At 46.2% G+C, this 27,329-nt stretch overlaps 1 protein-coding gene across 1 annotated transcript; it reads left to right on the top strand.

Moving 5' to 3' along the window:
• The first annotated feature begins 4,841 nt into the window (after window positions 1-4,841).
• Window positions 4,842-19,158, top strand: KLF15 (KLF transcription factor 15). Its single transcript, XM_090022389.1, has 3 exons — window positions 4,842-4,966; window positions 8,618-9,729; window positions 17,206-19,158. Exons 2-3 carry the CDS (start codon window positions 8,687-8,689, stop codon window positions 17,372-17,374), a joined length of 1,212 nt encoding a protein of 403 aa, XP_089878515.1. The 5' UTR covers window positions 4,842-4,966; window positions 8,618-8,686; the 3' UTR covers window positions 17,375-19,158.
• The last annotated feature ends 8,171 nt before the right edge of the window (window positions 19,159-27,329 follow it).

The following is a 27,329-nucleotide window of genomic DNA, read 5'->3' as shown; positions in this document are numbered from 1 at the left end:
GCCCCAATAAAACAAACAAGTCTGAAAAACAGAGCAAAAGGCCAGTGCAAGGTTGAAATCTGGCCCTCTGCACAGAGATCAAATTCACCTTGTTAGGAAGTACTTGGAGAAAGATTGTGATAATTAGTAGGATTGATATACAGTTAAAATCTAAAGCACATGAAGGACAGGGCTGAGCAAAACCTCCCCTTCTATGGCTGAGTCAATCACGTTTGAATTAAGGCATGGGAGAAAACTCTATCCACTCTCAAGGAATTGACTTCAATTTTTAAAGTAAATAACGAAGAGAGGAGCTACAAATGTTTAAGGCCAGTTTCTTTGCTGGTGTAACTTTCTGGAGGTGGCTGGTTTCCTGTTAGCAGCGAATTTGTCTCTTGATGGTTTCAGAAAAATCTAAGTTATATGACATGTGTATATACTTATGTAATATTCATTTGAATATGTGTATATATGGCCAGTGTGTTTTTGTCTATATGTATATGTGTGTGCATGTGGATGCATATCAATGAAAGCAGGTTTCTTTTATGCACATATGCGTGAGTGTTGAGAGGTGTAACACTACTGTACGTGTGCAGGACAGCTGGAAAATGACACTGGTTATAAACAGGTAATGGAAGAGATCGCTGCAGCATCACAGTCAAATCTGGAGAAACGCAGACAACTAAATCCAGCCAAATCTAAGGAAAAGCAAATAGAAATGTCGTTAATATATTTTTTGCCTTTAAGGTCTTCTAAATCTTTTCCTCAGCTATCCTCCATCCCTCCCTCTTCTTACCCAGCTTTTCACCCCAGCTATAGTTTTCTTGTCCTCCTTTTCTAGGGTCAGGGGTAGCTCCACCTCTCTTATCATCCCTTGCTAACTTTGCTCCCCTTGACAGCTTCAGCACCTCAAACTTCCACGTCCCAGCCTTGCTTCTACAGTTGCTTCCTATCTTTTTCTACCCAATGCTTACATATAAAATATAATGTCTGCTAGACTGCAGCAGCCCACCTACACTGTGCTACCAACCCTTCCTCCTGTGATGCCTGCCAGAAGTGAGCCAGCAACAGCAATTTCCTCCTCTGAGCGTGTCAGTGTATTGTGTCTATTTCATAGTGTCATAGTTGTTAGGGGCTGGAAGGGACCTTACAGATCTTTGGGTCCACCCCGCTGCACTTGGGCAGGAAAGACCACTGGGGTCAGGTGACCCCAGCAAGATGGGCATCAATACTTGGTGTCTGTTATGTCTTGTTTAAGCTGTCACCACTTCAGGGGTGGGGGTGTCTGTATTTTGGGCTCACTGCAGTGCTGAGCATACTGCTGTCATGCCAGATGATTGAGGAAGGATGAGTGTGTAAATCAAAGCACTGAGCTAGAATTCAGGAGATCGGCACTTAATCTTGGCTCTGCCACATACTTTCTACTTAACCCTGAGCAAGTCACCTCACCTGCCTGTGGTTTCCCCTTCTGTAAAATGGGGATAATGAATCTTCCTTTCTCTCCTATTCTTATCAGAAACCTAAGCTCAAAGAGGAGGGGCAGCCTCATGCTGGGTTCGCTCTGTGCCTAACACAGCTGGGTTTCAATACTAAATGCTACTTAGTACAAATAATTAATCCCAGACCATTACTAGGTCTTATGATAGCACAGCTCCATAACCGTGGGAGCCAGCACTGCGGCGTGCTTAGTTTTGACCTGGCCCCTTTCTCCCCAGGCATCTAAACACCCAGAGTCATAACAGACTGACATTTGGCTTCAAACCCCAGAACTGGATGGGATGTGGGTGTTTTCTTCCTCTGGCCTAAAAGAAAAGCAGCATCACAAGAGAGTCCAGGAGAAGCCACTTGAGGAAAGGGAATCATAGAAAATGAGGGTTGGCAGGGACCTCAGGAGGTCACATCTAGTCCAGCCCCCTGCTCAAAGCAGGACCAGGACCAGCCCCAGCTAGATCATCCCAGCCAGGGCTTTGTCTAGCCCGGTTTTGAAAACTTCCAAGGATGGAGCTTCCGCCACCTCTCTGGGTAACCTGTCCCAGTGTTTTACTGCGCTCCCTGTAAGAAAAGTCTTCCTAATATCTAACCTAAACTTTCCTTGCTGCAACTTCTGCCGGTTGCTCCTTGTTCTGTCATCTGTGGATTCACATCCACTCCCAAAACTGGCACGTCTTCATGCGTCCACTTCCACGACTGACATGTCTTCATGTGTCCACCCCCAAGACTGACACGTGTCTTCATGCGTCCACCCCAAGACTGACACGTGTCTTCATGCGTCCACTTCCATGACTGACATGTCTTCATGCGTCCACCTCAAGACTGACATGTGTCTTCATGCGTCCACTTCCATGACTGACATGTCTTCATGTGTCCACCCCAAGACTGACACGTGTCTTCATGCGTCCACCCCAAGACTGACACGTGTCTTCATGCGTCCACTTCCATGACTGACATGTCTTCATGTGTCCACCCCAAGACTGACACGTCTTCATGCGTCCACCCCAAGACTGACACGTGTCTTCATGCGTCCACCCCCAAGACTGACACGTGTCTTCATGCGTCCACTTCCATGACTGACATGTCTTCATGCGTCCACCCCCAAGACTGACACGTGTCTTCATGCGTCCACTTCCATGACTGACATGTCTTCATGCGTCCACCCCCAAGACTGACACGTGTCTTCATGCGTCCACCCCAAGACTGACATGTCTTCATGTGTCCACCCCAAGACTGACACGTGTCTTCATGCATCCACCCCAAGACTGACACGTGTCTTCATGCGTCCACTTCCATGACTGACATGTCTTCATGCGTCCACCCCCAAGACTGACACGTGTCTTCATGCGTCCACTTCCATGACTGACATGTCTTCATGCGTCCACCTCAAGACTGACACGTGTCTTCATGCGTCCACTTCCATGACTGACATGTCTTCATGTGTCCACCCCCAAGACTGACACGTGTCTTCATGCATCCACCCCAAGACTGACACGTGTCTTCATGTGTCCACTTCCATGACTGACATGTCTTCATGTGTCCACCCCAAGACTGACACGTGTCTTCATGCATCCACCCCAAGACTGACACGTGTCTTCATGTGTCCACTTCCATGACTGACATGTCTTCATGTGTCCACCCCCAAGACTGACACGTGTCTTCATGCATCCACCCCAAGACTGACACGTGTCTTCATGTGTCCACTTCCATGACTGACATGTCTTCATGTGTCCACCCCAAGACTGACACGTGTCTTCATTCGTCCACTTCCATGACTGACATGTCTTCATGCGTCCCCCCAAGACTGACACGTGTCTTCATTCGTCCACTTCCATGACTGACATGTCTTCATGTGTCCACCCCAAGACTGACACATGTCTTCATGCGTCCACCCCAAGACTGACACGTGTCTTCATGCGTCCACTTCCATGACTGACATGTCTTCATGCGTCCACCCCCAAGACTGACACGTGTCTTCATGCGTCCACTTCCATGACTGACATGTCTTCATGCGTCCACCCCCAAGACTGACACGTGTCTTCATGCGTCCACTTCCATGACTGACATGTCTTCATGCGTCCACCCCCAAGACTGACACGTGTCTTCATGCGTCCACTTCCATGACTGACATGTCTTCATGTGTCCACCTCAAGACTGACACATGTCTTCATGTGTCCACCCCAAGACTGACACATGTCTTCATGCGTCCACCCCCAAGACTGACACGTGTCTTCATGCGTCCACTTCCATGACTGACATGTCTTCATGCGTCCACCCCCAAGACTGACAAGTGTCTTCATGCGTCCACTTCCATGACTGACATGTCTTCATGCGTCCACCCCCAAGACTGACACGTGTCTTCATGCGTCCACCCCAAGACTGACACATGTCTTCATGTGTCCACCCCAAGACTGACACGTCTTCATGCGTCCCCCCCAAGACTGACATGTGTCTTCATGCGTCCACCCCAAGACTGACACGTGTCTTCATGCGTCCACTTCCATGACTGACATGTCTTCATGCGTCCCCCCAAGACTGACATGTGTCTTCATGCGTCCACCCCCAAGACTGACACGTGTCTTCATGCGTCCACTTCCATGACTGACATGTCTTCATGTCCACCCCCAAGACTGTGTCTTCATGCGTCCACCCCAAGACTGACACGTCTTCATGTGTCCACCCCAAGACTGACACGTGTCTTCATGCGTCCACCCCAAGACTGACACGTGTCTTCATGTGTCCACTTCCATGACTGACATGTCTTCATGTGTCCACCCCCAAGACTGACACGTCTTCCACTGACATGTGTCTTCATGCGTCCACCCCAAGACTGACACGTGTCTTCATGCGTCCACTTCCATGACTGACATGTCTTCATGTGTCCACCCCAAGACTGACACGTGTCTTCATGCATCCACTCCCATGACTGACATGTCTTCATGCGTCCACCTCAAGACTGACACGTGTCTTCATGCGTCCACTTCCATGACTGACACGTGTCTTCCTGCGTCTTCCAGCTTTGCAGAGCTCACAGCAGCATCCACGGGAAGGGGGGAAAGGAAAAAAAGGAAACAAACCCATGGTCAGAGGCAAATTCCTCCTGCTGCCTTCCCGGCCGGCTGTGCCGCGCGGGATGCTGGCCGGGGCCGGGGCCGGGGCCGGGGCCGGGGCGAGGAGCGGGAGCGGGAGCGGGGCGGGGCTGCGGCCGGGGGGGGCGGGGCCGCGGGAGCGGGAGCGGGAGCCGCCAGATGCCTCTTGCGCTGACGACAACGGCGGGGCGGCCCCTTCGCGCGGCGCGGGCCAATCGGGGCAGGGCCTGGGGTCGAGCCTCTTGCGAGCCTCCCCCCGGCGGTCACGTGACGGGCCCGGGTACTCGCACTCCGCTCGCGGGGCGAAGGACACATCAGCAGCTCCGCCGCCGCCCGCGCACCGCACCCGCCCGGCCCGGCCCGGCCCGGCGGCCCGGCCGCCTGCCCTCTCCGCGGGCACGGCGCAGGTACGCGGCGGGGTCCCGGCCGGGGGGGCTGCGCCGCGGCGGGCGGGCCGGGCACCGTGTTGACAGCAGAGCCGCAGGGTTACTGCCGGTCATCCCGTCCCTCCCTTCCCTTCCCTTCCCTTCCCTTCCCTTCCGCGCCTGGAAACGCAGCGTTTCCTCTCGGAGCAGAGGCTGTTGCGAGAAGCTGCAGCTGTGCCGAGCCGGGCCGGGAGCAGGGCCATGCGGATCCCTCCCCTGCACCAGGCGCCGCATGCCCCGGCCCCGGCCCCGGCCCCGGCGCCGCCGCAGGCCCGGCGACCTGGCCCGCCGCTCGCAAGACCACGGAGCGGCTCTGCGGGCGTTCAGGGCCCCGGGGAGCCGTCCCAGCCCACGCCCCGGCCCCGGGGCAGGGCACCAGGAGGCTGGGCTTTGCCTTGAAAAACCAAGTGGAAAAGAGTTGCCAGCCCAGGCCAACCGGGAGAAATCCCCCCGGACTGAGGCGGTCCGCGGCGCCCGGGGCGGTGTGGTGGGTCCCAGGAGAAGGCCAAGCTGCCAGATATTGGCATGGCTTTTCAGCGGGCTCCTTGGGGGGTTTGAAGCCTTTGAAACGCAACTCGGAAATGCAGGCGTTTGGAGGCATATGTGCATTCCTGCCTTTTATTAGCCCGCGCCCGGACAGGCAGCTGCTAAGCAGAACAATGTGGCGGGGAGAAAACAGCCCGGCGGGCTTTCTGAGAGTTGGAGCCGGGCGCTGTTAAAGCTGTTGCTTTGTTCCGCCCCAGAGATGGCTGCATCCCAGCGCTAGCCCCGGTCACATCTTCCAGCCCCTTTGGAAATGCTTTGTATGAATAGAAATATTATTTTTTATTAGTCCAGTTAACTCCTGTTTCTTGGGCCGTACCTCCAGCCCAAATGCGGGGGAGGCTTTTGGTCATTACAGTGGCCTCCAGTATAACGGAGTCAAGGCCTGATCCTGCATTCCTCACATACCTAGAAATCCCTTGACTTCAGTGGGAGTGTAAGGAAAGCAAGATCAAGGCCAGAATTTAAAGAGCTCAGCAAGCAAGGTTCACTTGGTGCCTAAGTGGTCACATGTTTATGCTAAGTGGGCACTGATTAATGTCCAGCAGGATTGGAAAAACAAGAGGAGTAGCTGGCCTCGGACTAAAAAGCCTTGTTTACTCCTTCTTGTTTTACCTTTTCTCCCCCGTTCTGTCCTGTCTGAGGGCTCAGGTCTATCCCCAATAAATTCAAGGGTAATTTTGCCATTTATTTCTGCGGGAGTAAGAATGGCTTCCAGATTGAATGGACATTTAAAACATTTCACAAAGGACTTTCTGTTTCTGTGCTGTTTGCCCTTTCCATTTCTCTGTCTTTCGCTTACAGACCAACTCTCTTAGCAGAAATGCCTCGTGTCATCACGCACACACATACATGGGTGCATGCGTGTGTGCGTGCGTGCACACACGCGCGCGTGCACACACACTCCCCGGCTCCTTTAGCAAAAATGCTTTGCGTGCAAAACGAGTGGTCATTACAAGGCCACTTGGAGGTGGTAGTTGGAGCAAAATGCCACAGGGGACTAATTCCTCCTTTCTGCCCAACTTTAAATTGTAGCTGTTGCTGCCTTTGGTGCAAGCAAGGCATAAACAAGATGCTGTGTGACTTCACTGGGAGCCAGTGAAAGTCAGGTTCAGTCTCTGCTTCACTGGTCGAAATGCAGGGTGGCTCGGCTCCAGGACTTCTGCTGGGCTAACAGTGGACTTGCCTCAAAGTCAGGATTTCACGTGCACTCTCTTAGCCGTACTGCAGGTATGCTGACAGTGACTTTTCCTGTCAGGGATGATTATAGACTAAGGTCGCAGCACTTGGGCACTCACCTCTCTCTGAACTTCCTCATAATCAGCACATGCGAGTGTTTCATTATCGGTTCAGAGAAACAGATGACTGAAGGGGCTTGCAAACCGGGAAATATGCAATTGAGCTTTTTGGTCTCTTTCTCTTGAACTGCCCTCGCCTTCTGACCTCCACGCATCAGTGAGGAAGCTGTGTCTTTAAGAAATGTATTTTTACTCGGCTTCCTGTGGAACGCTAATAGACTGCTGCTGACGGAGCATGTGAAGGTTGTTGTGTAAAACAGCTCTTGCTGTGTCAGGTACAGATGGAGTGCCTAGATTTCCTTTTTATTTCCTTCTCCAAGATAGAGACAGAGGCAATTTGCGGCTCAGCCAGCAGAGATCCTCTGGGATAATCACGATAACCGTTTCCTAGCTTCCTCCAAACTAGCCGCTATTGACTATTCATGGAAAAATGTCCGAAGCGCGCTGCAGCGAGCCCGTGGAAAATGACAGAGTGCAAGAAGCCTGACTGGCATTTCCTTCACGCTAGGTCACATGCCTGCTAATTCACACACACACACAAAGCCTCATAGGCAGATCAAATGACTTCTATCTCTGCAATCCGCATACCTTCCACAGAAAGGGTTGTTTTATTATGTACATATACAGCTCTGTTTTCAATCAGTCACCTTGAGCAGAGCAAAGGACTGAGAGCCAGTGTTTGGCTAAGCCTGCCTGCCTTCATTTCAGCTCTTTATAGGCTGCCTCATACAGCTGTTTAGCTCAAGGAAAAAAAAAATCCTCAACCTCCCAGTGAGTTTGCTATGCCCAAGTTGAGAACTGCGGGATTTGCATTGCTGTCAGTGGGAATTTTGCCGGAAGGGCGACTGCAAGATAAAAGTGTCACTGTTCCTTATTCATCCCATTTCAGGGTGACTATTTGCAGGAGTAAGGACTTGTAGGGTCAGACATTCAAACACAACACAAGCATTGGCTGCAGGTCACAAGGAGTTGAAATCTTAAGTGAGCGCTTGTTCGCAGTACAGGTCTTCCCAGTTTAGAAGCTGGCATAACATTTGGATCATCTCAGGGCTGCGTCCTTACCCAAGTGATAAGCAATGCAGAGTGATGGGGTGAAACCAGTAACCAGCTGGCTTGCCAGGCCAGGGTAATTAGCTCAGTGTGGTGCCAGCCTTATTAAGGGCAACGCAGGTGATGATAACGTTGACAAACTGATTCATGACATCTGGAGGGGAAAATCCTCCCAGTAAATGCTGAAGCACAGTAAATATTTTTGGCTCCTGGCAGATTGATCCTTGCATTACGCTGATTAGCCTATATTTGTACAACCGAGAAAGTTAAAAATAAAGTCAGTGGAAAGCTACAAGATAAGGCAAGGATCTCAGTAGTTTTATGGGCCAGGAGTAATAAACTTCATTTTTTATTTGTTTTTTGGTGGTAAAAATTCCAACACTTTTTTTTCCCCCTCACTCCCTTCTTTGGCTGTAGTTTTCATTGTTCAGTGAAAGACTATAAGCATATTTCCTCTTGCCAGTAGTATGCTGGAAAGGAGCTGTAAATCTAAAGACGACGGAGTTGTGAAACAATTTCGGAAAGAATTCTTTTGCAAAAGTATGGTGCAATCTTGGAAAATGCTTAGGCACTCAAAATCCTTTAGGGGTAATGCAGCAATATCAAAGCATGTAGCAACATGTGCACTCGGTGAAACTGGATGCCTGGGACTCTCATTTGAATTGGGGAACTTAGTAGGTTGATATATGGTGATGAATGAGTAAAGCTGACTTCTGACTGTCAATGTTTTTGTTGTCTGCAGGCAGGCTTTCACTTGAACTTCCCCTGTGTGGTATATGCTGTTGGAAGATCCCTAAGAGATTATCCAGGAATGGTGGATCACTTGCTTCCTGCTGATGAATCTTTTTCATCCACAAGGTCCATGGTTGGATACTTTGGGGACATGACGGCAGGAGGGAGGTCCTACCAGATGCTGCCCTCACCTCTGTCAGAAGATGACAGTGATTCTTCAAGCTTTTGCTCTTGTTCTAGCCCAGACTCCCAGGTTCTCAGCTCTAGCTATGGCAGCACATCTAGCGCTGAAAGTCAGGATAGTATTTTAGACTACTTGTTGTCCCAGGCTTCCCTGGGGAACACCCCTGCCTCTTGGTGGGACAAAAGGAGACTTCAGCCAGTTGTGAAAGAGGAGTATTTTAGGATGCCTGAATTTGCAGTGGATACGGAAGATACTGGACCATTTCAGCCCACGCTTGAGGAGATTGAGGAGTTTCTGGAGGAAAATATGGAGTTGGAGTTCAAGGAAGGGCCTAAAAATGAGACCAAGGACTTGAGAGCTTGCAGCCAAGTTTCTGTTGCTTCTGTACAGCAAAAAGACCATATGGTATCCAACGCTAGCTTAAAGGAAAGTAAAAGTGAACAGTTGAGCAGCCCAACAGAAGGTGGCCATGTTTCAAATGGAGCAGCATCCGCGGAGGGTGGAATACCTGTCATGCTTCAAATTCAGCCTGTACAGATCAAACAAGAATCAAATACAAGCCCAAGCTCACAAGGACCAGCACAAGAGAATATTAAAATTGCACAACTCCTAGTCAACATTCAAGGACAGACCTTTGCACTTGTGCCACAGATAGTTCAATCCTCCAATTTGAACTTGCCCTCCAAATTTGTCCGCATAGCACCAGTGCCCATTGCGGCAAAGCCGCTTGGGCCAGGAGGCATGATCCAGGGTCAGGCGGGCATCCTCGTGGGTCAGAAATTTCAAAAGAACCCTGCAGCAGAACTCATTAAAATGCACAAATGCTCGTTCCCAGGCTGCACCAAGATGTACACTAAAAGCAGCCACTTGAAAGCCCACCTGAGAAGGCACACAGGCGAAAAACCGTTTGCATGCACGTGGCCGGGCTGTGGCTGGAGGTCAGTACCAGGATGCAATTGTACTGTGCATCCTGTCAACATCTCATTCACTCTGTGTAATTTGCTGGTCTACCAGTGTTGAGTTAAGCTGATTTATACACAATTGCTGTTCTTGGAAACCTGTTTGGTCAGTTTTGGAACGAAAGCCCTTCTCGTCCTGTTAGATAAGGCAGGGACTTTGATGAATTGAATAGCAGAGCATCCATCACCTGTTAGTATTAGCTGTACAAATGGCTAAAAAAACAACAACCGCTCCAGTGATTGGTATCCCCTTTCATAATGGGCAGATTAGTCTTATTACTGCAGACATTGTTTTGCGTAGTCATTGGTTCTATTGCAACGTACCATCTGCAACAGACACTAAACTGAACCAGAGGTACCACTGGGACACACAAAGCAAAATGAGTCATTGAGGCAAAGTTGTTACAGATGAGTGTGTGTGTTTGTGTGTAGCTTGCAGGCAATGGAGATCATGTGTAATCACTGCGGAGCCGTGGTTACCATATGTGGTTAATAAGCCCACAGTAAAATTTTTAAAAATATGAACAATTTTATGCTTTCCAGAAAAAAATACCTAGTCCGGGAATGGTGCCCCATTAAATCTAATTTAGTCTTGTTTATTTTACCAATTTGTTTAGAAATGTGCCTTAGTGACAGTCAAGAAGTATCGCAAGGGGTTGCAGGTATTATAGTAAAGATATTCAGAAGGAATGGCTAAAAAGTTTCTGTCAAAACCTTAATGAAACATCGGGTTTTTAATTCACCAACAAATGTTGTGGCTAGTGTCAGTTTTCCTTGAAAACTATTGGATGGATGAAAATCCTCAAGTGTTTGCTTTTCTGCTGAAAAGTCAGATTTTTCCATGAAACCATCCACCTGTTTTCCAGGCTTCTTGAATAACAAGCCTGTTTCTTAAATGCAAATGCACTTTGTGCAGGATGATGACAACAAAATGCTGTGTAAGATCCCTTCTGTTAAACTGAACTGAGAAACACGGCAGAGCATCTGGTTAGGAAATGGGTCATGCTCGTTGCAAAGATAGGTAAAAAGTAACAGGAAACATCTGAGTCAAATGCAAGTATGCCAGATATGTGGCAATTAGGGATGGGTGAATTGGTTTGAGGGAAAAGGTCAGAACTAGCCTGAATCTTTTCCCGCTCCTCAAACTAAACATGTTAAAGTTTCTCTATGGCCGGGAGGTCTGAGCCGATCATCGGGAGTTAATTTCTTTTGTCATTTCGCCTGCATTCCGCAAACTGATTACAACTTTCTTCTCTGTGTTTCTCACAGATGACTTTTTTTTTTTTTTTTTTTTTTTTTTTTTACAAATGTGGCCATTCAAAATGACCTGGCAGTGCAGCTGAGTTGCTCAGCTGCCATCAGTCACATAAATCACATGACATTTTTCCATGCTCTGATTGAATGAATGCAACCCTTTTTCTTTAGCTCTTGATGTAAATGCTTGCAGCCAGTCAATTTGAAAAAGTCCCTCCTCCTAACAGTGGTGTGGACAAACTTGACACTGGCTTTCCATGCATGGGTCATGGCATGATCAAAACTTGATGGCACAAAATCTTTGTGGAGCACGAGTGAGAGAGGGCAGCAAATGTTGCTGATCATGGCTTCCTTTAAAAATCTGAATGAATGTTGGTGGGAAACCAATGTATAGTGTTCAGCCCCCTTGCCATTACAGTGCTCTGAACAGTATAGTTGAGGTCAGAAGGTGACTTGTTAGGGTCCTGATATTGCCTCCTTTGATATCCATAACCAAAATACCCATTGATTACAGTGGTGCAAGTTCATATCCCATGATTTGGATTGTGACTTTTATTTCCTTTGTGGCGGCCAATCAGAAGTGCATGTTCAGGAAAAGGTAGATAGTATAGACCAAATGGTCTTAGTGTGCATCCCATGGAATGACACCAAGGGTGTATTTAGCTTCTGTAGGTCCACAGTCTACAAAGGCTTAAAGTTCAGAGTGAATGGGGTGAATAAAAATGCCAACTGGACAATGGGAGGCCATGTAATGAGAAGTACTGATCAAATTGGTGTATGCATTTAAATCTTGCAGTTTAAAGAGCCAAATGCTTGTACCCTTTGACAGCCACAGCTCTTTATGGATGAGAGGCCTTGTAGAAGTGAAGGATGAAATAACTTACATTCAAAGTTGGCTTGTCTCTGTTCACAAACAGCTGTTGGAAGAGTTTCCAGACTCCTTTCTGCATTGGCCAACAATGAGCCAAGCAGAATCCCAGCTCCAGAGACCCCCCAAACTTTGCATCATTTCTCATCCAAGTCCAAAATCTTGCAGCTGGAGCTCATCACTGACACAGAGGAGGGAGGGGACAGGTTTTCAAAGGGGCTGTTGCCTTCAGTTGCTGACACCTTCAGTACAAGCCTGACATTCCAACACGTCCCATGTGTTTTTCTCAGACATCAAAGCCAGATCTGCAGCGACATACTCTGCTCTGGCCCGGCAAGCTCTGAATCACATGCCCCCCCCCCCCGCTTCATCAGGAAAGCGTGTTTACCTTTTCCAGACATTTGGAGAGCACTGTGTGCTCCCATGACTTGGTGAAGTACATCTGGAGTCCCACTGCATTCGTAGTTTTGTATCATCCCAAATGAATTTAAGCGCTGACCTACTGCTGGTTTTAGTCTGGTTCCTTTGCTTTCTCTCCTCCGGTTGTGTATATTTGTTTTTCAACCAATGCACTTCAAATAGGAGTTCACCAAGGAGTCATTTAAAAAAATGTTGCTAGTGTAATTTGAGCTGTAGCTGTCAGGGGTAAAAGCTTTTCCTTCTTCCTGCATAGGCAGAGCAGTTAAATTAAAAGGCACACACCACGCTCACCAATGCGGAGCCCTGCCAACCTCTCATTGCAATGAGTAGCCAGTGCTTTTCAGTCTTAGGCACTGTACACCAGAGCAGTGTAGAGCCTGCCAATAGTCCAGTATCCTTTTGTACTGGTCAGCTCACTGATCCGTGGCATAGCAGGTTACAGCTTTGGTTCTTGGAGGTCAGTGGCTACTGCCTGCTCCTTCTGAGAAGGGCAAAGCCAGAAAGTCTAACACCAACCTCTGACCCCAATGCACATGTGTGCTATTGTGTAAAGCAAGCAGCCCATCTTGCTCCCTTCAAGTGGCCGTGCTGTGTCCTAAAGCATGAAAACAAGCTGCTTGTACACCCTTGGCTCAGTTTACAAGGCTGTAGTTATTAATCATCCTAGGAGCAGCCAGACTTCTTGAGCAGTCCTGTTATGTTGTTTCTCTCGGTGACATGTTGCTACCAGGTGTTGTGTAGATTGACAATACCTTGTTTCTATCTGTCCTATCTTCCACTAACACAGAATGTCCCCCTTCTGGTTTCATTTCAGTGTCAGGAAAACCGTGTGATCTTTCTTCACCCTAAAGCCACGATTCTGAACCCATTTAGACTCAAGGCACCCCTTGAAAAATGCCAGCTCTTAGCTTTCACTTGACTTTTGACTACAGAAAGAGCAATTTCTTTTGTTGCAAAGAACTTAGAAAGCCCACAATAGGTCAGAATGCTTTTAACATGCTGAATTCCTGTTGGAAATCTATGGATTTATCCTGTGAATCATGTCTGCACATCTATCAATGCTAACATTGCGTGGCACCCTGCAGCACTCCTGAAAGGATCGCAATGCACCCTGGGGTGTTACACACCCTGGTTGAGAATCGTTGCCTTATAGTCTTCAATACTGTATTTGGCAACTTCACTATGAACACATGCAACATACTGAGCTTTGGGAATAACAATTTCAGTGGCTCATAAACCACGCTGAGGAGTCTGAATTAGGGGTGACATCCCAGGAAGAAGATCCAGACACTGACACCTTTATAGTCAGGTCACGGGAATTTCCTGTTCATTTTCTAAGATGGCCTGAATATGTGAATAAGACCACTGAGCATGATTTGAATTGCATTAAGCCCTTTTGCACTATATAAAAACATTTAGTTCTGTGTAAAGAGAGCTCACCCTGCCAGGGCTGTGCTTTTCTCAAGCCGTGTAAATGCACACGGTGGTGGAGAACACGGGGAGGCCAAGGGAGATATGCTTGCCATCACCCTTCTCTGGGTAGAGATCTAGGTGACATGATCTGAGCTGATATTGCTCACTGTTATTTGTGTTACAGTCGCTCCCCAGAGCCACAGTCAGGTTTGGGTCCAGGTTGCAGTAAGTGGTGCCCTGACCTGTATATACAAGAGAGAGATATAAAATAAATGGGCCAGACAAGGCCAGTTGTGTTTTCCCTTTCTCATAATACAAGTCCGAGAAGAGTTAGAGTACAAAGCAAACCTTAAAAGCCAACACATTTAAAGGGACCAAAGGGGATACTTTGTTAGGTAACTTGCAGCCAACCTGTGGAACTCAGGACACGAGGATATTATTGTCTTATTGCTCGTTTTGGTTCTGTGCCTTTGTGCCCCTCTGTAATGCTCCCAAAATTTAGTTCAACCCTCAGGAGCTGAAATAACGCCAGTCTCCAAATTCTTTTCTATTCCAGGGTGCAGATCTTTTAAATAGCACCTTTGAACACTGCATTTAAATTCTGTTTCCTCAAGTCATGCTCATCATTGCTATTCAGCCAGCTGTGGGGCTGCTTTGCTTCTGAATTTGAATGGGAAACTCTGAATGCTGAAGGCCTTGTCCTAAATCCACAGTAACTTTACCTTTCAAATAAATCCCTCAGGTGGAGATACTCTCATCCCTCCCTATAGCCAGGGATGATGAGAGACGGCCCTAAAATAAACCTTCCTATCTCTCTGGATATGAATTACTCTCTGATCCCACAATGCATGCCACAGTCCTGGATGGTGCCCACGTCTCTAATGAACTGCACCCAAACTCTGGATTCAATGGGTGTACATTATCAGTGAGCTCTGTTCCTATTCCAGGACTGGAACTGCACTCCGAAAATTAGAAATCTTGCTAGATTCACAGTTGGCATGCTCTGAGGATGGACACTTGAAGTCCTAAAGCTCATCCAGCAGCTCTCCAAAATAGTGTGTTGGACCAATGAAAGATACAACAAGATGTAAGCAATCCCTACTACCATGGGTCTCGCTCAGGCAGAAGCGCTTTGTTTAAATAACTTGAAACAGGTCCCTGAATGGAGGTGGCAGCTGAGGCTGGAGACAGGGAATGAGATAATTATGGCAGTAGATGTATGTGAAGGGTGAATCTGGCTCTTGAGCAATTTTTGGTTACAATGGGCTTTTCAAACTGTGCCTGCCTTTGTGTTGGAAGACCTGTGTTGCATAATTTGGGCTGATACATCAGTGAGGCCTCTAGCATTTGCAATCTCCTTGCATTTGGAATTGCTTCATTTTCTTAGACTTTGAGGCCATCACATTAACTCAACTGCTGCCTGCCACTGGCTGTAGACTTCTGCCAGCTTCCCTGCTCTAACATTTGGGTTGTTTTTTATAAACACACAGGGAGCCAGGGGTTTATTTCTGTGGGCCCAGTAAGTTGATCCTTCCATGAGTGCTGGGTAACAGCATTGCAGCATTCCTGCCTCTTTAACTAAGGGCTTCATTATGAGGCTAAGTTTATTTTTATCATATTAACTCACATTAGCTTCCAAAGATCATGTGATTCTTTCCCCCTTCTCCCTGGTGCAGTTTTCAGAGCAGTCCTCTGTAGTTCTCTGAGTTTTTCATCATCCTCTATTCCACTTTCTCTTTCCATTATTCAGTACTTTTAACAATTCAGCAGCTTGGACAAGGCAGCCGGGAAGCCTCTGGCTTTGCTCCTCAGTAGCCGCAAGGAGCAGCCTCTGGCGTGAAGTTTGGTTCACTGATATCTCTTCCTCCTCAGAAAGTGTCTACCTCCCTTGGCAACCAGATCAGTTCCTCATCCAACATGCCTGATCCTGTTTGTCAGCTGGCCGCTGGGGTATTGTGGGAAGTCCACTGCAACTTTCAAGCTGTGCATGTTTCCATCCCCTTCCTACCCTGTTGAATGGCTCCAAAAATTGCTCGGAGTCCAATTAACTCCTGACTCCTTAAGAGAGCTCCTCCAAGGGCCAGCATAGTGCTGGAGATCCAGAGGCTGTTCTTGGCAATGCCAGAGACTCAGGTTCAGTTCCAGGCTCCAGTTTTATGTTTCATGGCTCACGAGGCTTAGGAGTATTATAGATGTAAGTGTTCTCAGGACCTCAGGGGGGAGGGACTGTCTTATCAGATTCCTGGTTAACCCCTAAGCAATGATTAAGGAGCATGCTAATGGGCTTCATTCAGGAACCATATCCATTTGTTCTTAGCAGCAAGGGTGATACCTTCAGCATAGGGTTTCCAGGGCCAGGGTGAGGTGTAAAAACAGGAAGAAAACAAGTAAGGGGAAGCTCCATTAAAGAAATGTCTAAAGAGAGGCCCAATGAGACGCCCGCCTCTGGATGCCCAAGACGTTTAGGCAAGTTTGGGTCTGTATCTGGAGCTGATTTTGCAGCTGGGCTCTCTCTCTGTAGAGGAAAGTGGGATAACAGCAAGATGGAACCAAACCAATCTGAGATAAAACACTCCGATTTCTGCACCACTTGGATTGCGACCATCAGCTGGCACCACAGAATCATCTCAAGTGAACACATTTAGGCGGACACTTAGTCTTCCGGCAGGACAGACTTTCTTCCACGAGCCAGAAAGCCTCTTTGCACCTAGAACCAGGGCTCTTTATTCCCTCTATAAAAACCGTGTCTTTACCCAAGTGGTGATGCGATGCGTTGTGCCACAAAGTCACATTTTCCCACGTGTTCTCCCCCCCATTTATTCAGAAAATGCCCATGACTTCATTTATTTATTGTAAATAAACAGCTGATATCCTTTTGTGGGAGCTCTTTTTCTGTGCCACTCTTTGTTACTCTCTTGGCAGCAAACAGCATTACCCTTGATCTGACAGCAATTCTTTTGCACCCACCCAGAGGAGGTTATTTTAGCATAATGTTGGTAACCCCTTAGCTCCCAAAGTCGGAACTAAAAGATTAGCTGGTTTATCTGAATGTTATGGGGCCTGTGAGGTTCACAATGGCTATTCGGGGGATTTTGTTCCTTAGTTAAGGGTAGGAAGTATCCAAATTCCAAGCTGTGTGGGGTTTGGATCTGGTGCTGTGATGGTGTGTGTGCTCATTTGCAGATGGGCATTTGGGTAAGCATCTTATTGCCCGTCTGCTGTCATTGTCATAAGTTTGAATTGGAATAACCTTCCAAAGATGTTGCAATAAAACTGAGTGATTGCTTTATTATTACCTTCTGCTGGATGGAATGAGAACAGCTCTGGTGCCCTGTTCTGCTAACAAATGATCCCCCTTAGCCCAGGTGTGTGGGCTATTTCAGCAGGAGAAAGCTCTAAGTACGTAGCCTGGGACGATTGGGGTATTATGATGATTTTCAAGAATTGGCAATGGATGTCTAAATCAGGCTCTTTTTTGTTTTTTAAATCTCTGCTTGCAGGTTCTCCCGGTCAGATGAGCTCTCCCGGCACAGACGCTCTCACTCGGGCGTGAAACCATATCAGTGTCCAATCTGCGAGAAGAAGTTTGCGCGAAGCGACCACTTATCCAAGCATGTCAAGGTGCACCGGTTCCCTAGAAGCAACCGCTCCGTGCGCTCAGTGAACTGACTGGTCCCCACTTGGCTCCTTCCTGCCCATCCGTCCCAGAACAGCCGATGACAGCACTTTGCTCACCATGTTTCTAGTGATAATTTATTGGTCTTCGCTGTTACTTGACACCATCATGTCTGAATGTGTCCTACCAACGTGATTTGAGAACGAAGCTCTTTTGGGAGGGACTGGGGGAGGAGGGGAGGGGGGTTGTTGTTGTTTTTTTTTTACTATTATTATTATTTTTATTTTTCCTTCTCTCATGCCCTTCTTTGCTGCTTCTTCCTTTGGAAATTACAGTGTTTTATTTTTAGCTGTTTTCTGCTGCACAAGGAAAATTTATGGGCTACTTGCTGCTGGTTAATTATAGTCCTGGCATTCCTGAGGCCTCTGCTCGTGGACAGGGCTACTCTTTGTGAGTTTTCATTAAGCTGGCCTATCTGTCCAGTTTGGAAACAGCAAATTCTTTTTGAAAAAAACCCTCCTTTGTTTTCTTGCTTGCCTGAGCCAAGAACGTTTTTAAGGGGAGGGGGAGGAGATTGGAATTTGTGACCCTGGTCCAGTCACCCTGATTTCTTCGGCCCACCGTCCTTCAACGATCCATCAGGACTCAGTCAACAGCTCTTGGGATCCTGGATCTGATGGCACTTTTTGGATGAACCCCCACTCCCAACCAAACAATAAAGCTCAGACCTGGTTCTGGAATGAAGGCCCATAATTGTACACGGCACATGTGCTTTTCATGTTATATGGTCAATGTAGTGCCAAGTATAGAGTATGGCTATGTGTTTAAATAAGCAAAGCATAACCTTGGTTCTGGTTAAAGCTATCCTTTTCATTAACAGAGGGAATGTTGCTTGGTGCTTAGAGAAGGAGAAACTGGGTACTAGGCCTCATAGGTTTTATTCCAGACTTTGCCTCTTTCTTGCTGTGTGACCTCAGTCCTGCAAGATGTTGGTCAATCTCTTGGAAAGCTGTGGACGTCTTGAGGGCCTGGAGACTTCAATGAGAAAGAAATGTGCTCAACCCAGCAATGTTGAGCTATGAATCTCTTTTTGCCTTGGTTTTCACATCGGTATGGTAGGAGTAATAATACTTATATCCCACCCAGGGCAAGTTGTGGGCTTGATTACTCTTTGTAAAAGCACTTTGAGGTCCTCAGCCAAAGGGTGATATGTAAGTGTTAAATACAACTCTTTTATTATTAACAGCCCTGTCAGAGCTCCCTGCAGCTGGGGCAGGTGATTAGGTGGGAACGGTGGCCAGGAGAAAGAAATACACGTGGTAGCTGGCTAAATGGCTAAGAAGGGAATTTTAAAGGATAATCAGAGAGTAGCAGCAAAGCGATTATGTTTGTATTTCTCTTTTTTCTTTTTGTTTTGCTTTTCCTTTTGAACTCTGCCAATTGCAAGACACTTTCGAGCTCAGTAATTAGATATGATTTTAGAAAGGATATTGCATTTCCTTTCCATTCACAGATGGCATCCCTTTGTCTCTTTTGTCAGCAAAATGGGAAATAAAACACTGCAATTCTTGCATTAGTAGGTAGTAATGGAAAGCATACTGTATGTAAGTACCTAGATAGAGCTAAAACAACCTTATTTTAGGAATGCATTCCTTTTGTCCTCTAGAAATTAATATAAAAGAACTATCTTCTATTGACTGGTTTATCTCACATCCTATGAATGTATGTAAATAAAACTGTACATAAATGCATATCTGTATAAAATATCTTTTAATAACATATCAAAATTTGTGTAAATTGGAAAAATATCTATAAAGCCCATGTACATAAGTTACAATTCTGTATATTTTCTTTTGTTCTTCATAAAATATATTTACTTTGACAATAAAATGAAAAATGGAAATTTTAAATAGTTTTTTTTTTTGAATGATTTTTTTTTTTCCAGTTATGTTTCTGAGCAGAAATTAGCTCCCGCAGTTTTGTTTCCCCTGTAAATAGTTTCTCAGGGACTGGGTGAAAGGTGAGCATGGAATTAGCCCACAGTTGGTATCAGGAACTTTTCCCCTCTACAGATGCCCTAGATTGCAGGCATGATGCTTGTTACGGTCATGTGCTAGGCGTGACCTAGCACATGACCAAAGCTCAGCACTACTCAGCAATGACCAAAGCTCAATCATTCTTGGGAGTCCTAGGATGTTTCTGCTAACTATTCTGTTCTTGATAAACTCCCATGCCATGCTTTCTGGCCACTGTGGTACTGGAGTGGGGATGTGCCTTCTATGATCTCTGTTTGCCCTGGAACATATTGCATTTTTGGTAAAAACAGGATTAACTAATGTAGAGCGATCAGAGTTTAGGAAAGAGTCCAATGGGTAGTTTGAAATACTAGGACACCAGGGTTCTATTCAGTAACTCTCTATGTGAACTAAGGCAAAGTACTTAATCTCCCCATCTACATAATACATCACACACATATTCCAAGGCTGAATTTGTGAGATCCACAGATGAAAAGAGCCAGAGAATATCCTTATGACAGGTAATAATAATACTTGTGGGACTAGTTTGTAAGATTAGGAAGACCCTGCCCCAATATACACGAGATTGCAACACTAATACATGTTGTTCTTTGTACCCAGCAGAATGGTACAGGGGGGTTGTACTATCGAGGTATAGAACTCAAGCCTGAGAAAAAACTCATTCTTGCAACTACATCTGCCTCTTCCACCCAAGCTAAGCATAAAAACAATGTGCTCGTGTTCTGCAGATAAAGATGCTTTGAGTCTATTGCCTTTCCACTATTGGAAGAGGACACCAATAGTGTATTTGCTGTTTGAATTATATCTGCATCAATACAGGAGCTGCTCCAGGGCTCAGATCTCTTTCCCATATTGTTCTGAATCCTGTCCCAAGCAATGAGCACTGCTGGGGGCTAACAAGCATCCTTTCCCCGAACTGTACATTACATCACCCAAAGAAAGTAATGCCTCCCAAGCCTTTCCACAGTTTTGACTGGGGTTACAAAAACCTCATGTGACAGACAGTGCAGCTGAAGGATGTGCTCAGCTAGGGTTCACTCACAGCCATACATTGTTATCTCATGAAGTGTGGCATGATCATAGTCCTAAGGACATGAGGTCTAACAGCATTAGTCTGCTGGTCATGTGCAGGGCTTGGATAGTAAACATTCACCTAGACAAGCTCCTTTTCCCTACCCATTACATATTAAACCAAATACTTTATTTTAAGAAACTCAGCCTTCCCCATCCTGTTTGGAGTTCTGCTATTGCTATAATCGCAAGCTACTTCCTAGGCTGCTGCTGTAGAAGATATTTAAAGCTGAACTTGAGTTACCAAAAATACCTTTGAGGACTGCAGTGCAAAAATGAATGGTTTCCCTAATTCTGTTTCAGGCCCGGTCACCCGTGAGAATGTTTTACTTTCCATGAGATGACCACTTTCTCTTATTAAACATGTACCTATTTAAACAGGTATGCAACTTTTATGCAAATAGATATCTGCCTAAAGGAAAATTTAAATAGTCTGCAAATTATCCTCAGAAGTAAAAACCATTGTTCTGGATGGAAAATGATGTTCCTTCTGAATGACAGTCTATGGTTTTCCGGTTTGTCACAAAATTTGGAACAGTCTGAAAAATTCCAAATGAAATTTTCAAAGCTTTGCATTTGCCAGAGAATTATTTGCATCCTTCTACCGACTGCCTCTATAGGCTGGGATCCAGCAAAGGGCTTAGGCAGGTATTTAACATTAAGTATGAATCCCACTGAGATCAGTTAGAGCTAAGTACAGACAGTCAAAAAGCCTGAGGCTGAATCGATTTAGTCATTGCAGGTTAAATTGAGACACGAGTGAACAGACATTTACCTTTGATTCAGGAAATGCAGCCACATACCTGTAGTGGCTCAGGCCAGAAGCTGGGGGGGGGGGTGCTTAGGCATGGCTCTCTGGTACAAAGCCAGCATCAGCTGTGTGTTCATTTCTTCTTCCTGCTGCCTCCAAAATCTCTGGGATTTGCAGTCCAAAATCACAGCAGCAGGATTCTGCAGGGTTGCTCATCATCACTTCCTCTTCCAGCTTCCTTTGGGATTTGTAGTTCACCATTGCAGCTAGCAGTAAGTTTGAGTGGGGGAAGGAGTGTTTAACATCCCTCCCTGGCCCTTCCTCCTCCCCGCAGACCAGGCTGCATCCCAAGCAGGCTTGCTCAGCCTCCCACCCACCATTCCCTCATCAGCCAGCCCCAGCCAGGGAGCAGAGGGGCAGGAAAAACCCTGCTCTCTGGAGCAGACAGCACAGCCCAAACAAGGGCTGCAAAGCATGCTGAGATGCTGGGGGACTGTGATTTAACTTGAACCAAGAAGGGGTGTGGTACAGAAGTCTCATAAACTGGTTTGACCCAAATCAGTTAAATCTGATAGTACATTTGGTCAGGTTTATCTTAAACTAGTTTCAGCCATTTTGAAACTGGTTTATGTATACAGAGCTTCTGTTCTGTTACAGGTTTAAACGAATTTCTGATCACTTAGACCAGTTTATGTGTAACTTCTGTCCCTAGCCCAAAAATATCAACAGGCTTGAAGTTAAACATATATTTACTAAGTACTTCAGTGGATCCAGGCCATAAGTGGAGACTTCCTTACTATGTCTCTGATTCAGCAAAGCTGTTCACAGCAGGCATATGTCCTCCACTATTTAGCAAGGCACTTAAAAAGGCATTTTCATATATTGCTTATGTCTCAGTAACTTCTGTCACATTTTGATGACATGAATAAATATCTGTCCAATTGTATATCTATTCTATAACAATTACAATCACTTTCCTAAGGCTTATTTGTGCTTTGATGTCTTAAATCTTTGTCTCCTGTTCCAGCCATAGAAGGCAAAGAGTAATAAAAAGGCAGGCTACTAAATAAGTGCGGGTAAGGATGGGTATTGGATCATAAATCACAGAAAATGAGGGTTGGAAGGGACCTCAGGAGGTCATTTAGTCCAGCACCCTGCTCAAAGCAGGACCATCCATAACCATATAACTGCATGAAGTCAGGTTGTGTTGATAATTACCACAATGGGAAAAAGTGTCAATAAAAACTAGGTTGCTGGTATCCTGAAATCTGTATTCATTATTTACCCAGGCAAAACTCATCGGGACTGACCCACCAGTTGCCTACCATGATTTGAGGCGGGTGTCAATTTAGTGGCTTCAGTGGAAGTGTATCATTGAGAGTTTCGCCTGATCAGTGACTGAGGCCCAGATGTGGAGCAGGGAGATCCTTGCAAATCAGCCCCTGACTTCCATGAAATGGGTCATGAACTTAAGGGTGGCAAACTTGGCTTTCTAGTAAGGATTTCAGTGTTTGGCCAGTATCATTTTTTCCCCTCATTGTCCTTGGGGAATGCTGTACACCAAGGAACGCTGCAGTCTCTCTGCTCCTTCCTCCCCGCGTCCTGGGAGTCCCTTACATACAGAGCATGTGCCGGCTCGAGGCTGGGCTGTTTCTCCTTTGCTAACAGGCCTCTCTGTACATTTAATCCAAACAAACAGGTGACTCCAGTGCAAGGCAACTGGCAGGGAGCTGAGGTTAATGATTACAAAGAACCCCTTGCTGTTATGTAAGCCTTGATGTGCTATTACATGGGAACTCAGCTGCTACAGCTCTTGCGTCCTGCCACTCTTGTTCAAGAGAAATAGCAGAGATCTGCCGATGCACACAGAAAACCATACAGAGGGGTTTCTTTAGACGCTGTTCTGGGTGGGGTGGGGTGGGAGTGAGGGGTGGTCCTGGCTCCATCTGCCAGCGCCTGTTAAATCCACTCCTCTTTCAGCAAATATTACATGTGTTAAAATGTCAGTCGTTCTGTTATACAGAGACATCACAGGTGGCAGCGCCTTGAAGAGTGCAACCCGGATTGGTGCTGGGTCCTTAACTCAGGCTGGAGCTGAGGGCACTTGGAAACTCACTGTTGGTGCTCAGCCCCTCACCGAATTGGCCTTTAGCATCTGATCCATCAACCCAATGGGAGGTCCTCACCGACTTTGGTGGAAGTCAAATTACATTACAACAATACTTGTCTTGGCCTGTGCTGTGTGGGGATGGGGTCCATTACTAAAGTTCCCTGCTGTTTAAAACAACATCCGAGAGGTTTCCAACCAGAAGGAGCAGAAGGCAGGCCTGCGTGTTTCTGCTCACTTCTCAAGCCAAAGTATTATGTAAAAGAGGCATGAAAGATGTGAATGACAGTGCTTTGAAAAGCAATGAGACAAAGAATTGCATTTTCCGCTCAGCCCACCAGTATACCAGTCGTGAAGTCTTGCTGCGCTGAGCTTGGTGGAGTTAGGATGGTTCTGAAACCGGTGTAGATGAGAGGTGAATTGGGTCTGTAGTTTTTGGCAAAGGCCAGGAGAGCATGAGGAAGAAAAAAAATGAGGTACATTGACAAAAAGAAGGACAGTATTTTCCCTCTTGAATACAAGTAGAAGCTTGGGCTCCATTTATAGAGCAAAGACATTTCTCCACGTGACTATTCTTCAACATTAGAAGATAGCCAAACTAGATTCAGTGACAAGAGAGCCAGCTCCAGACAAAGGACCCCAGTTTTCTCTTCCCACCGCTGAAGCTGACAGTGTGTGCAATGTCAGGCAAATCACAGCACTTCCCCATGCCTCAGTTTCCTTATACATTAAATGGTAATAGTCACATTCACTCACCTCACCTGCAAGGTCTGAAGTTTAATAAAGTGCTTTGAAATCCTTGAATTCAATAGGCCAAAAAAGCATCTGCCCAGGAATTTTTAGCATCTTCCCAAATGTGGCGTCTAAGCACGTACCAGGAGCAGCACGTCACAGGAGAAGTGCATACTATTATTATTTTATATTACATTGGCACCTGCAGTTCCCGTTGACTGACTTCCACCAGTCGGGCTGGGCCCTAATAGTTGATCCAATGGAACGACTGCAAATAGAAATATCAGGCTATTGTGCTGAATAGACTCCAGGCATTTTAACAGAGCAGCTTTCAGTAACTTGAATGTCCGGGCTTGGCTGCCGAAGAGCTGGCTTTTTCTGCGAATTCTATAAATGGCAGGCAGGTAGTCATACACGTTTTTGTTTTCCCTGATGTGTGTTATTTTTCCATGGACAGGACGTACCAGATCTTAGCAACCTGGCTGGAACTGAATTCATTGAGAATGACGGTCCCCAGCGGCAGATAATACAGCAGGGGGCAAAATGCTTTCAAGTTTTATTGCACCAGAGAATGGGATAATACAGCCAGTGTCACTTGAAAATTGAGTTGTGTTAGCCAGGCAAAGAGACATAATATGTGGATGGCTCATGTTGGGGTGCTCACTGATTCAAAACTAAATCTTTCAGGCAGGCAGCTCATACTGCTTGAGCAGTATTGCCATTGCTTTGTTAGAAAATTAGAGAGAAAGTTATGACCCTGCTTTCCTACCCTACCTGCACACACTTGACCTCCCCTTATCCAGTGTTACTAGCTAGGATGTGGAGAGGGTTTGCATCTGTCCCCCCTGGATTGTCTGGAAGTGGCCCCTGGTGTGTGAAGAGATGGATGATCATTTTCTCGTTCTCATTTGCTTTTCTCTTTCAGAAGCAACTGATGAAGTGCCTGTGCAAAAGTCAGCTTTTTGTGAGCTTCTGAGTGGCTGTGCCCATGACACACTTAAAGCCTGCTGGGGAAGGTCACCTTCCGAGGAGTTTACGATTGACACCAGCATGGCCCAGTAAAGTTTTAATGGACGGAGAGAGGCAAAGGACTTTTCTTCTATCACAAAGGAGAATCTGACATGCATTCTGGTAACTTCTTCTTCTTCTCACTGAATTAATGGAACAACTTGAGGGTATTCATTTACCTGCCATCTGGATCCATTTTTCTGTTCACAACGCACTTAAATAGCTGGTAAATAAACATGCTGTAATAATAAACACACACTTTCCCTTAAGGGGTCACTGGTTTTCTTTAGCGTATGAAGCTAACAATAAAGCTGTTCAAGGACTCCCCGGTGGTTTGAGACAGTGCATACCCCACACTCAGTATCACTTGGGCTGTCTAGAAGATAGTGATGCATGTGACATGCATGTAGGTTTAATTCAAGTTAGTCTGTGACTTCACCCAGAAGAGAGAGCTTATGTCATATCTCAGGGGATGATTAACAAATGCGAATTGGTTCTGATGACGCAGCACCTGAAACCTGATATTCTACTGGAGATCTTTGGTGGGTGGAGTATTGGGAACCCAGAGAGAACTGGAATCAGTTTCCATCATTTTCCCCAGTTTGTTTCTTCAAACTCAGTGGAATAAGTCAATTAGCTGTAATTGATGCTGGCACTCTCTAGCAACATCCGTCTGAGGATCACAGTGTGCTGTCTAGATACTGGTGAATTAAGCCTTGCAAAACCGCTGAGGAGTAAGTGCCCTCTCCATTTTACAGATGGGAATAACTCAGGCAGGGAATTAAAATGACTTGACCCAGATTGAAAGACTGGCAGAGGTGGGAACAGAGCCCATGTGTCCTGACTCCCAAGCCCAGGCCTGTATCTTCTTTACTGGACTTACCCTTAAAATCACCTGGTGTATAAGCTCTTCTTTCGCAGAGTTCATAGACATTAGGGTTGGATGGAGAGATCATTGGGAGGTCATCAAGTCCAGCCCCCTGCCCCAGGGGCAGGAAGTCAGCTGGGGTCAAAGGATCCCAGCAAGATAAGTGTCCAAACATTTCTTAAAAGAGTCCTGAGTGCAAGCACCACTTCTGGCAGGAGTCTACGCCAGGTCTTGGGGACAGTAAAGACATTTTTCCTTATGTTCAGCCTAAAATGGTCTTGGAGGTGTTTAGGACCGTTGGACCTTGCCATCCCTTGGAGTGCTCTGATGCACACCTCTGATGTACTTATAGGCTGCCAGGCTCTTTGAGCTTATAAATCATCATTAAGCACAACAGAGTGATAGGAATGGGTCTTTTCATGTCATGCACGGTATATAACCATGGCATGGAAAAAATCACTCAAGATAATGTTTGGCCCTCTTAGTTAAACAAAAGAAGAAAGAAACTCCTTCATTGTGACATTACATAGAACAGCCAGGATGCAGCTAGGTTTGCTCAAAGGGACCTAGTACAGGTACACCCAGCTCAAGAAATGTCCCTCCCACCCATTTCAGGATCAATATTACTATCTCTGCGGCACCCTGAGGAGCAGGGGCATTCCAGGGCAGCCTGGAGGCTGGGAGGAAGTGTAGCCAGTGAGGACCTACTCCATGGCTTTCCTGATCCCTTAAAGTGGCCTGTAATGGCCCTTGTGAAAGAACAGGTTAGAATAGTTTCGAGGCTACTCAAGTTACGCTGGAGGCCATACTGGGTCCCACTGGCAGCGAGTAACAGAGAAGTAGGCTGCCTTCCATATCATGCCACAGAGCATCACCTAAATTGCTCAATAGTTTAATCTGATTTGTGATCAAGGGAAGATGGCCCTGACCCTTGAAGCTTTACCTTAGCTAATACTCAACTTATAGCTCTCTTTCCTCCTCTATTCCTTCCACCACCATCCTCATCCTTCTCTATCGTTGATACGTGCTGCTGATTGCAAATCCTTACAAACACATTTTTTGTAAAGAAAAAAAAGGGTCATTCATTCACTATGTATGCAGGCTAGCCTGTTATCTATTAACCCAAACGTTCTTGATTGAGTAAGAGCCCCCGTTCTGAAAGGTAGTACAGAGAGATTGCACTCGATCCAATCTCTGGTGCCAGGTTTGGTCCTCTATTTAACCTCTGGCATCAAATAATTTGTGTTTAAATGAACAAATTCCCCTCCTGTTGTGCACAGCTCTGGTTGTTTATTAGGCAGCTTTATTAGATCAATAAATGATCAATTAGCAAGTGATAGATGGTACATAGGGGTAGATTTTGCCTTTCTTATCCATGTTGAATATTTGTTTTCTATTATAGCAACATACACAGAATTTGGAGCTTTTTTTGTGG

This window comes from Crocodylus siamensis, chromosome 11, assembly GCF_052110815.1.
Source record: "Crocodylus siamensis isolate JL-2025a chromosome 11, ASM5211081v1, whole genome shotgun sequence".
Classification (NCBI taxonomy): domain Eukaryota; kingdom Metazoa; phylum Chordata; order Crocodylia; family Crocodylidae; genus Crocodylus; species Crocodylus siamensis.
Note: the sequence above shows the minus strand (reverse complement) of the source record. Positions and strands in the feature narration are given on the sequence as shown.

Coding starts and splice junctions, on each gene's coding strand:
- KLF15 (XM_090022389.1), top strand. CDS start 8,687: ATGGTGGATCACTTGCTTCCTGCTGATGAATCTTTTTCATCCACAAGG. Junction 9,730..17,205: donor TGGCCGGGCTGTGGCTGGAG/GTCAGTACCAGG, acceptor CTCTGCTTGCAG/GTTCTCCCGGTCAGATGAGC.